Below are 18,285 nucleotides of genomic sequence, written 5' to 3' on the forward strand. Positions count from 1 at the left end.
ATTTAGTACTTGGCTAATATTCCTAACAGACAGATAGGTATTAAAAAAAAAACAAAATTACTCTAGCCCCCAGAGGCTGAAATAGTGGTTTAGCCATGCTGTGAAACGCAAAAAGCAAGAGTAATTAGTGAAAAGGTTACTTTTTACACAAAAAGGTTACTTTTTTTAATATTTCGGGTAACTTCTCACAAGACCCAACTGGCAACACTGATTCATTCACAAAATCAAGTTGAGTTGAACGTTGAAAGTTCAGTGGACGTCTTGTTTCTATGTCCACTTGTGAAAGATATATAATAAGTTTGTAACATATGTTCAATTTAAATTTTAATAGTTAGTTTGATAGACGTTAAATAAAATGGCCAATTTAATTAAAAGTTTAGTGATAACTGTGTTAAGTTGTGCGTTCGTCAACTCGGACAAGCCTATAAAATTCTACCAGGAAAAGGTAAGGAAATTTGAAAAGTTTATTAAAACTTTTTAGTTCTGTAACTTGAGTTTACTTAAAATAAAGAAATTTGTTTCACTAACAAGTACTTCTGTACTTTACTTTTCAAGTATTTCTCTTTGATGCACCTTTTAATTATACACTGGGTTTTCCTTGTTTTGATAGAAAATCCTAATTATCATAGAAATTAATTGTATGTATCTCCAAACAGGGGAAAACAAAACAAACCTTTAGATATTATATCTTAAAAAAATCTGTTTTAATTAAAATGATTTTCAAGTAAGTCACCTAAATATTGAAAACAACTTCATTACTTTTTAAAATTTTTACCCAGAAAGATTTAATTAATTAATTAATATTCATAAAATGTATGTTATATTGAACATTTAAATTTGATTTTCTATTTGTGTATACATTAATTTTATGTTAATTGACTGAACATATTCTTATTTTTTGTTATTGTGAAAGATATAGATGGAAAAATAAATTACCATCTTAAGATGTCAGTATCGTAGAATACTATTCTTTCTACATCATACAACATCATACCGGAATGCTCAATCCCTGTACATTTTTGTTGGTAGGGTGGTAACTAGCCACGGCCAAAGTCACCAGCTGCCCGCCAGACCTGGACCAATGAATAAAACCTCCATAAATATGGTCCATGGGGGGATATCCATATTCTAGGAATGGGAACTCATGGGTGATACTGTAGGGCATCTGCTAATAAAAATTAAAGGTCAAAAGATTGTAACCAAATTAATGATCCTATTAAATAAACATTAACATTAGTGATAGTGACATTTACCTCAGAGTCAATCTTAAATTGCATCATCAAAATCTACTTGAGTACTTAATACTTTAGTAGGAATAGCATACATCAAAAACTTAAACAGAAAAAAGACATCTTGTCCGTCTATCAGTCAATCAGACTATAACCAAAATAAACCATATAATAAAAATTTGTATATCAAGAGCAATCTCCTGATAAGAAAGGAATGTCCAATGTACAGAAAAGTCAACAAGAATTTACATTAAAAAAAAAATAATTTTGTATCCAGCTTATAGAAAGGATGAAGAGGGTTCTGTATTAGTTTGAACACCCAATAGTAATAAGGGATTTGTCATGTTATTTTGAGATCACAGACTTCTTAAATAGGTGTTCCTGAAATAACATAAGCCTACCCGAGTCTTGATATAAACTTTCAACCCCTATTTCACACCCTTCTATTAATATTTTTGTATGTTTTACATATTATGATAAATCGTTTTTTAATCATTTTACAAAAAGATAACTCAAAACATGAATGATTTATATTAAAAAAAACTTCAATTACTAGAAAAATCTTAAATGACATTATTTTTAGTATTTTTCTAGTAGTACACATCAACATAAATATGGACAGACAGACAAACAAAAAATCAAAAAATACATTTTTAGCTTTAGTATTGTTTATATTATGTATAATGCCCTTCAACAATTATTTTTTAAATATCTAATAATACATAATACAGAATTTGGCCTGTTTGTTATTGTTTTATTACATAGATCTTGCTGCCTAAAAGTGAACCCTATAATATTAATTTAACTTTAAAAGGCAAAACGCTATTATTGAATGAAAGTCTGTCAGGTCTTACAATTCCCACCAAGAATGTTACTAATAAACCCTCAAATGGCCGAGAATAACCTTGAGTGAAGTTCCGGGCTTGTGACTGAAGAATGTAGGGTTAAAGACGTCTTTTAAAAATAGTTAATACTCCCCTTCTCCACTCAAGTCATTCTTCCCGCCTATACCAGAATAATCCATGAAGGATTATCAAACCAAGGTGTGGACGGATCACGAACGAAAGAATGTCACGACTAAAATGAGTTAGTCCGCCCGGGCGGTTTACCACCACTACTCCCAACTTAACTCACGGATCATTTCGTATATCATATCCTATCCCATGACGACACGAGCCGATCTATCAAATGACTCACTCGCGCCGACACGGCCATTCTGACAATCGCACGTCCTCGGGCGATCCCCTTAACTATCATATTTAATATTAAATGATAGTTAAAACCCTTGAGACACTATTTTACTTAATTATTTAACGTCATGTCAAGTCAGTTCTAACCCAGTTCAATCACAACACAAGCCCGACCTCAGGGTTGCCCACGACCGGCCACCATCTCACAGTGGTAAACATGTCCCAGCGATAACCCTAGTCAGCACTGTACTAATCGCGAGCCCCATGTCAGGTTTCCCCACGACCAGCCACCATCTCACTGTGGTTAACATGGCCCAGAGACAACCGTAGTCAGCGCTAAATGATGGTCATCACGCAGTCACGTCTCTGTCAAATCCATGTGTCACGTGGTCACGCCACTGTCAAAACATAATCGGGTCAAAAATAGTCGGTTGGGTCATGTCAGGAGTGAAACCTATCGCTACAAGCCTTAGTTTACTATGTGGGCAAAAGTTCTTGATCCCACTTCTGATATCGGAGACGGGTTGACATCAGAAGCGGATTTAAAGGGCAAAACACTATTGTTGAATAAAAGTCTCTCAGGTCTAACAATTCCCACCAAGAATGCTACCAATAAACCTAAGAATGGCAGTAAATAACCTTGAGTGGTCCCGGACTAGTGACTGAAGATGTAGGGTTAAAGACGTCTTTAAAAACTAGTCAAGTCACCCTTATTCACTCAAGTTATTCTTCCCGCTTATACCAAAATAAGCCATGAAGGTATATCCAACCAAAGGTGGCGACGGATCACGAACGAACGAACGTCATGACAAGAATGAGCAAGGCCGCCCGAGCGGTGTACCACTGTGCACCTAACTGACGGAACAATTCGTACTATCTCGGCTCATGACGACACTGACCGACCTCTCGAATATATCCTCTTGCGCCGACAAATATATCAAAATGTTCTACTTGCTTTAAAAACGCAATTTTATGTTTTGTATTCAAATCAAAATAAACCTAAATATAGATTTCCTGTTTCTATATTATTTTTTATGCAATTATGTGTCATTTCATGGTATATCACGAGACAGGGCCAATTCACATTAACAATGCAAATATTTATTGCACTGTATAGTATTCCTTATCATAATGGAGCAAAGTTCAATATGGCACAAATGTATTGTAGCGCAAACTCAATAACCTTTGGTCCAATATGGCACAGGACACTTTCGCTACAATGGTTTAGCCAAGGTTTTATATAATGATCGTTAGGAAATAGAACTAACATCCTCTAGTACTATTAAACGTCTATTTTACATACTTGTATTAGATTACTTATATTGTATCTAACAATTATTGTTAATTGTAGTAGGCATAATACCTACCTACAAATAAAATTTTCAAAATTATAAGCATATACTAGCGGACATCGTCCGCGTGGAAATTAATGTAAACTTTCAACCGCTATTTCACCCCTTTATATTTTTTTTTGGGTCAAAAAGTACCCTATGTTTTTTTCCAAAGTCCATTTACCATTATACCAAAATTCATCTTGATCGGTTCAGCCGTTTAGTCGTGAAAAGATAAAAGACAGACCGACTTACTTTCGCATTTATATTAGTATAGATTTCCAAGAATACAACCACCATAAAAGAAGCCTCTATTAACCAAAGAAGTAGATATTATTATTTATATCTCTGTAAAAAATTGATTTCCCTGGAGGCCTAGAGACTTGAGACGCTCCACGACATATCTCAGGAGCAGGAATATCGACCAATTACGAAATCTCTTTTACTTTCGTCCCATAACAACTATATTTTGGATTCCACCGCTATTGGTCGATAATTATTTGCATTTCTCTCGTCACTAAAATTTCGTGGTGAATTCATAGGTTTAACGTACGTATCGGACGTATAGCATTAAACGGATTTTTACCTTATTGCAAGATTTACTAATTTTACGGTAGATGAAATCCGTTCGATGCGTACGAAGCAGATATGTGGACGCCTGCCGTTAACCGCCTAAACATCTAGCTGAGTAGAAAAATAAACCAAGCTATGCTTGCGGTACGCCGCGTTTTTTGCCTCTTCAAAAACGCTTACCACCTTAGAGTTACATTTCTTCTTTGCTCACGTCTTTGGGGCCGTTTCCAACTTTCCAGCCTTTTGTATTTTGCCAGCCCTTTCATCCTAGTTACGCCACTGCACATGTTTATCAATTTTCCTTTCATCCATCTTCTAGGCCTTCCATGAAGCGCAAGAATTAGCAGACAACAACATAAGAGACATAGCAAACTGGCATTTTGCCAGTCCTTTCATCCTAGTTACGCCACGGCGCTTGTTGATCAATTTTCCTTTCATCCATCTTCTAGGCTTCCCATGAAGCAGAAGAATTAACAGAAAGCAACATAAGAGACATAGCAAACTGGCATTTTGCCAACCTTTTCATCCTAGTTACGCCACGGCGCTTGTTGATCAATTTTCCTTTATTCCAGGCCTACCATGAAGCGCAAGAATTAACAGACAACAACATAAGGGACATAGCAAAGATGTCAGACAGGCAGCACTTTAGGAAAGTGCTCGACGAGATCCTCATACCCCGGGTGGTCGGTACACCGAACCATGAGAAAGTTGGCAACTACATCGTGAACGAGATGAGGGGGTTGGGTTGGGATGTATCCGAGGACGTGTTCCCGGACCACACGCCCGTGTTTGGGACCCTAAACTTTAGGAACATTATAGCGAAGTTGAACCCCAACGCGGACCGGTTCTTGGTGCTAGCCTGCCACTATGACAGTAAATATACGAGGGAGCACAATTTTATTGGTAAGTTATTTTTTTACAGTTAAACAATTCGTGATTCACTCTTTATCAGTACTAGGTACTATCTACCTACTACTATTTTTTTGTATAAGTTCGTTATCAACCCATATTCGGCTCGAGTCTCCGCTCAGAGTGAGAGGGGTTAGGCTAATAGTCCACCACGCTGACCCAATGCGGATTGGCAGACTTCACACAAGCAGAGAATTAAGAAGATTCTCTGGTTTCAGGTTTCCTCACGATGTTTTCCTTCACCGTTTGAAACAAGTGATATTTAATTTCTTAAAATGCACACAACTGAAAAGTTGGAGGTGCATATCAATTTTCTCGTATAGGTACTATAAACAATTCGTTAATACTTTTACCTGTTTTTCAAGGTACCTTTTTTGAGTAATGCTAGCCACACACGGTCCAGTTCCCTTTGGCTGAAATTCCAAATTTAAGCCAAATCGCTTCAGTAGTAGCGGCGTTAAAGAGTAACAAACATCCAAACAAACATACATTCATACAAATTACTTAATATACTACTGTTATATCTTACTATCTCTCGTTCAGACGTTGACCCTCTTGGCTAATTTGACTGGACATTTACTAATTTAAAAATTGAGATTGACCAAAGAACCTTGTTATCGGCGAAAGATAACAAGGTTACCGCAGAGAACGTTTTTAACAGCATAGAAAATCCCGGTGAATAATATGTTTTGTTAGCCTTTCGATTCGCCGAATGTTATCTCGAGTCTTATAACCTAGTTCCCGTTCCCGTGAGAGTAAGAAGATAAAATATAGCCTATGACGCTCACAAATAACGTGGTTTTCTAATGGTAAAAGAACTTAACCTCTGTATAATATTTTTTAGATTGTATTTATCACCGCCGCTGGATGCTGGCGGCTCATTGTTTTTTTAAGTCTATGCAAGAGGCCTGTGTCCAGCTGTGGACGTCCATTGGCCCTTAATGATTATGATGATGTTGATGAATTATTAACGATTGCCTAATTTTAAGAAAATTAATATCACGTGTCTCAAACGGTGAAGGAAAAACATCGTGAGGAAACCTGCACACCAGAGAATGTTCTTAATTCTCTGCATGTGTGAAGACTGCCTATCCGCATTGGGCCAGCGTGGTGGACGAAGGCCTAACCCCTCTCATTCTGAGAGGAGACTCGAGCTCAGCAATGAGCCGAATATGAGTTGGTAGCGATCTAATTAAAGGGTTTCTTCACTAGTGAAAATGTGATTGGTCTGATGCTAATAACGTTGTATTGAAATTTTAAACTCTAAGCATCTGCTATTCTTATATTAATTTAAATCACTTTATGTAAGTGTTTCTTTTGTATAAAATAAGGAAAGAGAATAATAAGATGCTTATTATTACAAAGGCTTCGATAATGCTTTAGCAAAGATGCTTTAAAGCTGGGCGTTGTACATTTTTTCATTTCCTTTTTTGAAGGCTATTTGGGAAAATATAATCCCGTGCGTAAAAGTAGATTCCAGCTAGTCAATTTAGTGCGGGCAAGACAAATATTTGTACCTAGGTAGATAAGGTATATTATGTGAAGCCGTCTAGTAGAAATTATCACGTTTCACGCTCTTTGAGGAGGGGGCGGAGTGTTAGTGTCCACCCTAGAATTCTGGGGTACCTATTTAAAATTCTATGGTGGACGCCAAATGACAAAATATACCTACAAAGAAAAATCAATACAGTCGACCCGTTTCAGAGGCCACAGTTCCACAAACATTGTAAACTAAAGGAGATGGTCCAAAATTGTATGGAGCTCAGGATAAGTCATTGTACCCTAGCGGAAATAAAACAAGATATTTTTTTAACTAGTTTTGATTATACAAATCTACGGAATTACTTTAATACTTTCGAAATAATATTCATTTTCTCCCAAGAAATGCAACACTATTAAGGGTAATAATGGCGGATAGATGACGTTTTTAATGCAATAATCGATTTGACGTTTGCTGTCAATTGTCATGTCATAGTTGCTTTAGGGGCGCCATCTTGATATAACTCAATAACTTGGGCTTTTATTTTATTTATTTCTTTTTATTTAGTTAGATTTAATTTTTAACGATAAGGGGTACAATAGTAGACCAGAAATGGACCATCTCCATTTTTAGTTCTTTCCGCTAGTAATGTGTATGTTTTCCTCCAGGCGCGACAGATTCCGCGGTGCCGTGCGCCATGATGATCAATCTAGCAGCTGTCATGGCGAAACAAATGGAACACCTGAAGAACTCCTCCCCAAGCCTCATGTTTATATTCTTTGATGGTGAAGAAGCGTTCAGGGAGTGGGGCCCCAAGGACTCCATATACGGGGCGCGGCATTTGGCCAAGATGTGGCATGGGACGCCATACAGAGACGGCGCGAATCACTTGCAAAGGATGGTGAGTCAATGTAACTTGTCACATACCTACTTCACATTCGCGAGGACAAGGCATCACTAGGGTAGGCATACTATACCTTGCCAAGTTCGTTCGTAACATTTCCAATGGTCCGCGCGGCCGAGCGTGTAGCGATGAATGAAAAACCCGACTGATGCACCTCACTTCTCCAAACGCACGATTTCATACTCGCAGTCTTTTCCCCATGTCGCCCGCATATCATGGGAGTGTCAACGAACTTGCCAAGCTATACACGAGTGCGTACAAAGTTTTCTCATAAAGGTGCTGTTAGACTTGAGCATTCACTTGTAATGAGCATTCGTGCGAATGTTACATCACAGAAAAAATTGAGAACATTTTAGCGAGCATTCTATCGAGCGTTCTGGCGAGATTTGCTTGGAGCTTTTTGCCGAAAAAAATATCTTTAACGACGAATAGAGCGTTCGCTAGAATTCTCAAGATGTTCGTAGCAATATTGGGCTCTATGCTTGGCTCGGCTCGTTGTTCAGTTCGACAAATATAAAAACGGCGAATGCTCGCCGTTTTTAATCGACTTCAAATGAATTAATACATCACCGGATTAGCACTGCCTTTAAACTGATCAGTAGGTAGGACATAATGATGTTATTTTACGTTTTTCAGTTTAGTTTTCAGTTTTCAGTTTTTCGGTACGTTTTATGTTTTTGAAGTCGGTTGAAATTTTTTTATATTTTTTTTTGTTACAAGTGAATGCTCAAGTCTATCAGCGCCTTTATGTATACGTGTTTTGATTAATTTTTTTTTTTATTACGAAATATTATTGTTGCTGCTTACAAAACGACGATACCTAGCGTTTTGTACAGTGATATCTGGGTAATTAAAATACTCATTTTAAAATATAAGTAGCGTAGTGATAAATTGTCGAAATGTTTATGAAATAATATATAAGTCACTCACAAATCGCGATAATTTAATTATATTCGACAAGTTAGCGCTTGACCACCACCTCACCTGATGATAAGTGACGACACAATCAAGATGGTAATGCCATGAGAAGGGAACAAAGTAGGGTAGCAACAGGCAGCGGCCGAAGCCTCCCACCAGCCAGATTTGGACAAATTAAGAAAACGTCAATCGTTTCATCCGGGAATCGAATCCAGGACTTCCGTCTTGTAAATCCACCGCGCAAACCACTGTGCCACAGAGGCCGTCAAAATAATCATGATGAAGTAGAATTCATGACTACCCTATAAATAATAAATAAACTACGGTAGCATGGTGTGAGCTGTAGCATGGTGCGGGTGACAATTGCCTTACGACGTTCATCATACGTACTATTGTCGTGAAAATAACTGTCACGCGCACCATGCTACAGCTCACGAGCTATAAAAACAAATGTTTGTCGTAGGACGTGTTGGTGCTACTCGACCTGCTGGGTACCCCAGACCCGGTGTTCTACAGCTACTTCAAGTCCACGGAGCCGTGGTACGTCCGCCTGGCGAGCGCCGAGCAGCGCCTGGCGGAGCTGGACCAGCTCTCGGCGTACTCGCAGGGCAAGGCGGAGCAGACCTACTTCCGCCTCGAGAGCAGCCTCGCCGTCATCGAGGACGACCATCTGCCCTTCATGAGAAGAGGTGACAGTTCATTTTCTATTATCCATATAGTAGATACGTGTGCCGAACTGCGCTTAGCGAGCGCCGAACAAAAATTACAGTAAAAAGTATATGACATAGAGTACCTAATAGGTCCTGCCTAAATTATTTCATGTAACAATTTCCTCGATTACAGGTGGTATTAACTTTCAATATTTATGTTATTGTAGAGGGGAGGTATATTGGTATAAATAAGAGGGTATTTGATGGCTTGAGCTCAGTTGTTTGTTAGGCAGCGTAGACACCGTCACGCTGCCAGTCAGTGATTTTGTGCAATAATGCAAATTGAATGATATAACGCTAAAAGACATCCATTTGGATGGGAAGTACACTATCTATGAATACAAGTATCTTTTGACTCGGAAAGAGTAGGTAGACCGGAGACATCAAACTGGACCCAGGGAGCCGCTGGTTGCTGGCGGCTCGAGGCCTATGTCCAGCAGTGGACGTCTATTGGCTAATAAAGATGAACGATGATGATGAAGATGACATGCCCTGATGAATCATTGGGTAAAAAATGAGAATTATTGTAAATCCACGTGCATTGTGAACGAATATATGATTGACAGCGCTATCGCGTAGGCTTATCGTGAAGTACTAGATAGCTATATGCTGCCAAAACCCTTTCAGATTATATCTATTTACCTACTTCAACTAAGATTTTTTTGAATGCCCAATTTGGTTTGGTTAATCGTACTAATATTATATTGCGAAAGTTTGTATGGATGTTTGTTTGGATGCATGTTACGTAGTTGCAGTTGCAACTACTGAACTAATTTGGCTGAAATTTGGAATGGAAATAGATTTTATTCTGGATTAATAGGCTATTTTTCATCCCGGAAAAGTCCATGGTTCCCGAGGGATTTGAGAAAAACTCAATTTCACGCGGACTAAGTCGCGGGCATCCGCTAGTGTCATAAACGCGAAAGTTTGTACGGATGTTTGTTACTCTTTAACGCCGCTACTACTGTAGCGATTTGGCTGTTTGGAATGGAAATAGATTTTACTCTGGATTAACACGGGTTACTTTTATCCCGAAACAATCCATGGAGTCCCGAGATTTACAAAAAAATAATGATTTGGATGGTATGAATGTTTGTTACTCTTTCACGCCGCGAATTCTAAACCGAATCACCTGAAATTTGAAGTAAAGATAGATTATTATAGTCTGGATTAACACAGGCTACTTTTTATCCCGGAAAAATCCATGGTTCCCGAGGGGTTTGTGAACTTAAGGCAATTATTATTGTTTAAATAACGTTCGTTGTTGACCACAACTAACATTGAGATGACTATAAATTTCCTCATTTTTCATGCGCTAGTAACACATCTAAGTATTTAAAATCATTGATAAAGAGATAAAAGTTTACATTAACTTTCTAGAGGACGAAGTCACGGAGTTCTAGTAGTTCTAGTATAGTATATCTACACTATATATATAATATAATATAATATATAATATATAATAATATTATAAAGAGGTAAAGTTTGTAAGTTTGTAAGTTTGTCACATTTTTTAAATGGGGTAATCTTCGGAACTACTGGTCCGATTTCAAAAATTCTTTCACCAGTAGAATGCTACATTATCGGGGAGTGCTATAGGCTATATTTTATATTAGTATGATATATATTCGCCGAGTTAATACAGTTTTTGTCATACAGGTCGGACCGAAAATCCTCTTAAGCAGACTTATTCGCATGCGCTGCCTTAATCATTGTGTAAAATTGAAATTAATGTATGAAGGCTTTATGTATCTTTAAAAGTTCTACAAAAAAGTCCGCGACACCATATATCTATATTCTATATATTAGCAGATATAGTACCTTTTGTGTTTTAAAAATTATAAATTTTATATACTTAGGTTTGCGTCATTATTTATGCTACTTAACTTAAATCCTTATCAAAATAAATTATTTAATAATCACAAGGATATTATGGAGATAAGATTTGCCCTTCATAGTATGTTAATTAGTTAAATAGTTTCGGAGATAATACAAAATTTCTAAAAGACGCAGAAATTCCGCTACATGACGCCCCGCGCTTTCAATTACGTAGTTCCCGTTCCTGTGTGAATATAGGAATCAAACATAGTCTATGACACTCGCAAATAACGTAGCTTTCTATTGGTAAAACAATCTTTCAAATCGGTCCAGTAGGGATAGAAAGTTTGTACGGAAAGTCCTTAATTTTTCTAGGTACATTTGTAAATGTAAAATGATAAGTGGTATTTATTAGATATAAGTTATAAAACTTGCAAAATAGAATGTAAAATAGTTGAAAGTTGACATAATATTTTAAAAGTTACAATGAGTTAAGTGATGTCAGGCGAAGAAGAAAAGATAAGCTAATAATGCCACCAAAAAGGCTTGACATGTTCGCTAAGAGTGTACATTGTAGTGCAATTTCAATATATAACAAACTACCAGATATCTATAAGATTGACAATGTAAATAGTTTCAAGAGTAAGGTTTCTAAAATGCTTATGGATAAATGTTTCTATAACTTAAATGAGTATTTAAATTACAAATTTTAATGATATTCTTTTTTTTTTTTTTTTGACGTATGATAAATATTTTGACATAATTTTAATTGACATGTGTGTTTGACATAATTTTAATTGACATTTTAACATTTCACTGGTAATAATTACTTGACTTTGCACTAAAGGAGATCATTCACGCTCCATACATTTTTGGGCTCTTTTTGAAAGTGCCGGCCAACAAAAAAAAATGGCACGACTCGTTAGAATTGGCTATTTGGAGCAATAGTTAATATGGCATAAAAGTTGTCAGGTGGCTCTGAACCAAGTTATACAGGTTCGACGATTCGTTATTTCCATACATTTTGTCAATTTTCAAAAGTGCCCGCTAAGAAAAAAAACTGATACGTATCGTTAGAACTGGTCATTTGGAACAATATTTAGTATGTCACGAATGCTGTAGGTTTGGTCTGAACCAAGTTATAAAGGTTCGATATCTCGTCACTTATATGCATTTTATTGAGTTTTGTAAGTACCCACCGACAATATTAATGCTACGTATCGTTTTAACTGGTCATTTTTAGCAATAGTTAGTATAACACAAATGTTGTAGGATTGCTCTAAACCAAGTTATACAGGTTAAATGGCATGCCATCTCCATACATTTTATTGATTTTTAAAGGTGCCTGCCAATAAAATTCTTACAGGTATCATTTTAACTGATCATTTAGACATACTTTGTCAGTTAGTATGGCAGACACGTTGTATAAATGCTCTGATCTAAGTTATACAGGTGTGACTATTTGTAATATCCACATATTTTCTTGATTTTTAAGTGCCAACTATTAAAATGGTACGTATCATTAGAACTGGCTGTAATAGGAATGGGGAGTAATAGTTAGTATAGTACTACAAACGTTGTAGGCCTGTTATACAAGTTCAATGATTCTTAATTTCTATGCATTTTATCGATTTAAGCAATACAGTTAGTTGGTAGGTATGACAGAAACATTGTATGATTGTATATATGTATTCTGATCCAAGTTATTTGCGTTCGATGATTCGTCACTTATGTTTTTGTTGATATCTGAATGTGATGGGTAACAATATATAGGTAATAATGATGAATACTTAACTAATAATATGAAATAAATGTCATCATGGTGTAAGAGCTGTGTCATCATTATTTGTTATGTTCTTCCTTCTGGACCGTTTCTGCACTTGGTCATGTGATTCGCCGTGTATTTGTTATGTTATTCAAGCTTGTAAACCGAATTTACCATTACTTGAAGAACCTAATAAAACGTTTTTATTTCTCTCAATACACAATTAACACAATTTTTAGTTACATTTGCACCATAATGTTGAATTTGTTTAAATGCTTAGAATCATTATTTCTATATTTTATTATTGCTTTTATGTTTTTCAACTTTTTCGGAAATCAATGAATGAAAGTTATATAACTTGTTTCAGTACTAGAATTTTTCTGAAGCGTGTGCAACGTGTTACTAACTATTACTCCTAATGACTAGTTTTAATGTTAGGTACCATATTTTAGGTGAACGGTACTTAGTAAAATATATGGATTTGACGAATCATCTAAACAGTATAACTTGATTCGGATCTATACTACAACGTTTATGCCTTAGTAACTATAACTGAAAATGGCTAGTTATAACGATAAATAGCATTTACTTTGTAACTTGTAACAAAACTCCATCAAATACATTGAAGTGACGAGACATCGAACCTGTATAACTTGGTTCAGAACAATCTTGCAACATTTGTACCATACTAACTATTACTCCGAATGGACAGTTTTAACCATAAGTATTTTTGTTAAACGGTACTTTAAAAAATCAATAAAATAAATGGATTGGACGAATCATCGAAACTGTATAACTCGACACAATGCTATACTACAATGTTTATGCCATAGTAACTATTGCTGAAAATGGCTAGTTATAACAATACGTATGATTTATTTTGTTTGCGGGCACTTACAAAACTCAATAAAATGTATAGAAGTGACGAGTCATCGAACCTGTATAACTTGGCTCAGTGCAGTCCTGCAACATTTGAGCCGTAGTAACTATTGCTCCAAATGGACAGTTCTAACGATACGTACCAGTTTTTTTCTTGGCGGGCACTTTTGAAAATTGACAAAATGTATGGAAATAACGAATCGTCGAACCTGCATAACTTGGTTCAGAGCCCTCGTACAACTTTCATGCCATATTAACTATTACTCCAAATAACTAGTTCTAACGATTCGTGCTATTTTTTTTCGTTGGCCGGCACTTTCAAAAAGGGCCCAAAATGAATGATCTCCTTTAACAAGGTTTAATAATTTTGACAGTATATATTATGACTATTATTTTATTTTATCTGTCACAGTAGTTTTGAGTTAAATTTGTCATAATCATTGAATCTTAAAATGTTAAATTGTATAAGCTATTACATATGTTTTCTTTTTTTATTTGTTTGCTTTTAAATTAGGATTATACATAGTCTATTTAAATTTTTCATACACCAAATTATTATGGTAGAGAGTATCAGGGTCTTATTATATTTAAGTAATCTTTGTAAACCTGCTTTCTGATGAATAAATAAATTATTATTATTATTATTATTATTATTATCGATTTTTACGCGGACGAAGTCGCGGGCGTCCGCTAGTTGGCTATAAATATAATACCCACGTTTCTCAATGAATGGCAACACATCTGCGGCCTACGTGTGACGTAAAACTGAAACCTCTGATTTATGCTCACGTCAAAACGTAGGCAGTGCTACGTAGACATTTGCATACTCCTACATAGTCAAAGTCATACATAATAATGTCCTCTTAAATAGAAAACACATACAAAGTACGAATAAAGGTCGCGGTATAAATTACACGTGAATAGTATTCTTATTAGATTCATGGATTTTTACGATTTTTTTTTATTAAAGTTTTGTTGGTTGTGTGCTCTAAGGTTTATGACAATATTTCCTTCTTCCTTTCTTATCAAAATACTAAAATAAGTACAAGGAAGCAAAACACTCTGCGCAAAATAATCTATCTTACCAATAATGTAGGAAACACAAAACAAAGATTTTGAAATTAAAAATTATAGAAAACGGTTTGTAGCCAAGGACATTTATACTATAGACATGTTACGTGCCTACAAAATCTCCGCAAAAAATGATTCCACTGAGCGCACACATGCAGTTTTGTGTTTAATTCCATTAGGTACCTATATATTTATGTAAAAACAAGTTTTTACAAATCCTGAACACACAACTCGACATTGTATACAATATTTAGGTATTATTTATTTAAATACCTTTCGTTGCTTACGATGCAACTCCATGAAATTAAGCTTTTGGTCGCCTTAGTTTTGACGAGCTAGTGACTTATCTCTATTATAAAATCTTTGTTTATAGCAGTTTTGTGGTCCACCCAGTGTCTTACATGAATATGGTTTAATCTTCACTGTAGAGATAGTATTTTTGTATGTAACGAATAATCTCAAAAACTACTTGACCGATTTGAAAAATTCTTTTTCCAATAAAAAGCTACATTATCAGGGAGTAACATAGGCTCTATATTATCCCCGTATTCCCACGGGAATGGGAACTACGCGGGTGAAAATGCGTGGTTTCTGCTGGTAATCGATAAAGTTGTCACAAACAGGAAATCTTACTGATAGTTTCCTACTTCCAAGCCGTTGTCAGACCACCCGCTTGGCACTGTTGAGCCCTTGTAATTACCTTTAAAAAGGTAATAAATAGCACTAACATCAGTCATATATCATAGCTACGAGTGTGTTCGCTCAGCAGGATGGCAATGAGGAAGGAAACTATATAGGAAATAAGTTAGCGACAAGTGGTGAGATCTCGACTTTATCAACTTATAGGATTTTTTCTGCTACGATCTTTTAATAACTAGGATACTCATTCAAACAACGCAACGCAAGCAAACAATCGTAAGAAAGCTATCGGCGACAAACAGAGTTTTTAGTCGTTTGTTTACAATAATATGTTTATTTTAACTAAAACAAAGCAACGGAAAGAAGAAAAATAAGAAGAAAGAAGTTGATTTACAAAACTCATTTAAAAATCAGAGAAAGATTTTTTTGCCGACGATTATTATTATAGGTTTCTTCAAGTCTAATATTGTCGCTTAATGTAGATTCTATAACGATCATCATGAAATTTTAATAATTGAATGGCCAATTTCAAGATGTCCCTAAGGGTTTTATTCATTATCAATACAGTTGATAGAACTAATTATTGTCTATGGTTTTTTATATTTAAAATATTTGTGTGTATTTTTTGCGATACACTCTTTAGCCTAAGTCCAGTTAATGCCGAGAAAAAATCCCTTAAATATTAAACCCGAGAAAAAGGACTAAGGGACATCTTGAACTCGGCCATTTAATTATATCTAATGACCGGTACCGACCGACCATTATTGAGGACGGGGGAGGGGGGATATTTAAGGGGGTGTAACTTTCCAATTAGGAGTTGAGAATTTTCACCAAGAATTTCTCTTAAGAAAGAAAAGCTTAATATATAGTAGAATTTTACTAAAAAAAATTAATAAAAAATATTGTATTTCATCGACATGTTACTTTAGCAATGAATAATATACCTATAGTTGTAGAAAACGTCCCTCACGCGTCCTATAGTTATTATCATTACATAATTTAGTATTATTTATTATAATTTTTTAATATTAACATTTAATATTAGACTTGAACCCAGGACCTGGTGACTAACTAAACCATCGAGATAGTTAACGGGCAACCTTTAATTAGGATGAAATTAATTGTTTTTTTTATATCTTATTTCAGATGTCGACGTCCTCCACATCATTCCAAATCCGTTTCCAAAAGTGTGGCACACGCCGAAAGATGACATAACAGCTTTAGATTTTAACACCATAGACAATCTCAACAAGATCTTCCGTGTCTTTGTGGCGGAATATCTGCATTTGACCCCCTAGCGGCGGTGGCGACTCGAAATGATAGCTGTCATATAACGCGACGGACTATTCAGGTTCTCTGTTTGGACTATTCAGAATATTAAAATGTTGGATATGCAAGTGTAGTCGCTATACTCAATATTTAATGTGATATGTGCGTTATTATAGTATACTTAAAATTATTATAGTATCTACTTAAAATATAAATATTGTGTCGCTTTCCAGAACAGAACTATAATGTATAAAAATACTATAAGTATTTAGAAAAGAAGCTTTGCACAGTTAACCCAGAATATTAAAAACAATCAGTAGATACTAAATTATTTTTACATTTCTGATTATATCATTGTTATAAATATTGTTTAATATTTTTTAAATTTTTGCAGCAATCAGTAATTTTTTTTATACTCTTTATTATTGGTTTCATGATTTAATACTCACACAGAGATTATGTTTTATGTCAAAATAAAATGAGTTACCTACTTGCATGTTAAAATTATAAAATGTTTTGATATAAGCATAAATTTTATATTATTTCATGACTTGTCATGAATTTGTTTTATTGGTTCTTTTATACTTACTACTGATTGATGGAATATGTAGACAGCCTATTCTTAGAATAGTTTCGCAGTATTGCAGATAATTGTGTTCCTAAGAGTAACTGTGGTTGTTATTAATTTCCTGTATTTACGAGTACAATCCTCATTTTTATATTTTTCTTTTATTATGTACCTTATTATTGTAGGATTTTAAATAAAATGTACTTATCGGATTTATGTAGATATTTTTAAGTATATAAGTTAACATAGGTATGTGTGATGTGCCTAATCATATAATTTAATTTGGACTATTGAGTATATTATATTATACAAATATATATTCAATAGTCCAAACATGACCTAATGAATTTTACAGGAATTGAACAAGTCACACGATCACAAAATCGTTGATAGTTTATTGTATAGAATTAATTTTATTGTTTAATTAAAGTTTTATTTTATAATCTACAAAATGTTCGTGTCTTGCCTAATTTGTAAAAAAAAAATATATATTTTAATCATTGGCATAATTGTTTAATAGATTGGAAACATTCCTAATTATATTTATTTTTAAATAAAATACTTGTTAATATTTGTAATTGATTGGTATACAGTTAATTTTGTATATAAAATCGGTAAACTTATTAAACATTCCTGGATTCTGATGCTTTACCATAGCAGCAAATTGATAGAAATACATATTATATAAATGTTGCAATGAAGTTTCATTTTATTTAGCTATCTATTTATATTTTCTTTATTTTTATTAGGGTTGTTATTACTGTGTATTTAAGTAATCTATACTCTATACTAATATTATAAAGAGGTAAAGTTTGTAAGTTTGTCACATTTTTTAAATGGGGTAATCTTCGGAACTACTGGTCCGATTTTAAAAGTTCTTTCACCAGTAGAATGCTACATTATCGGGGAGTGCTATAGGCTATATTTTATATTGGTATCATATATATTAGCCGAGTTATCACAGTTTTTGTCATACAGGTCGGACTGAAAATCCTCTTAAACAGACTTATTCGCATGCGCTGCCTTAACTAT

General features: G+C 34.9%; 1 protein-coding gene across 1 annotated transcript; it reads left to right on the top strand.

The window, feature by feature from the left end:
• Positions 1-211: 211 nt before the first annotated feature.
• Positions 212-17,946, top strand: LOC112052384 (glutaminyl-peptide cyclotransferase). Its single transcript, XM_052884496.1, has 5 exons — positions 212-445; positions 4,896-5,226; positions 7,381-7,613; positions 8,998-9,223; positions 16,563-17,946. The coding sequence occupies exons 1-5, from the start codon at positions 356-358 to the stop codon at positions 16,712-16,714; spliced, it is 1,032 nt and encodes a 343-aa protein (XP_052740456.1). The 5' UTR covers positions 212-355; the 3' UTR covers positions 16,715-17,946.
• The last annotated feature ends 339 nt before the right edge of the window (positions 17,947-18,285 follow it).

Source organism: Bicyclus anynana, chromosome 11, assembly GCF_947172395.1.
Source record: "Bicyclus anynana chromosome 11, ilBicAnyn1.1, whole genome shotgun sequence".
Lineage (NCBI taxonomy): Eukaryota > Metazoa > Arthropoda > Insecta > Lepidoptera > Nymphalidae > Bicyclus > Bicyclus anynana.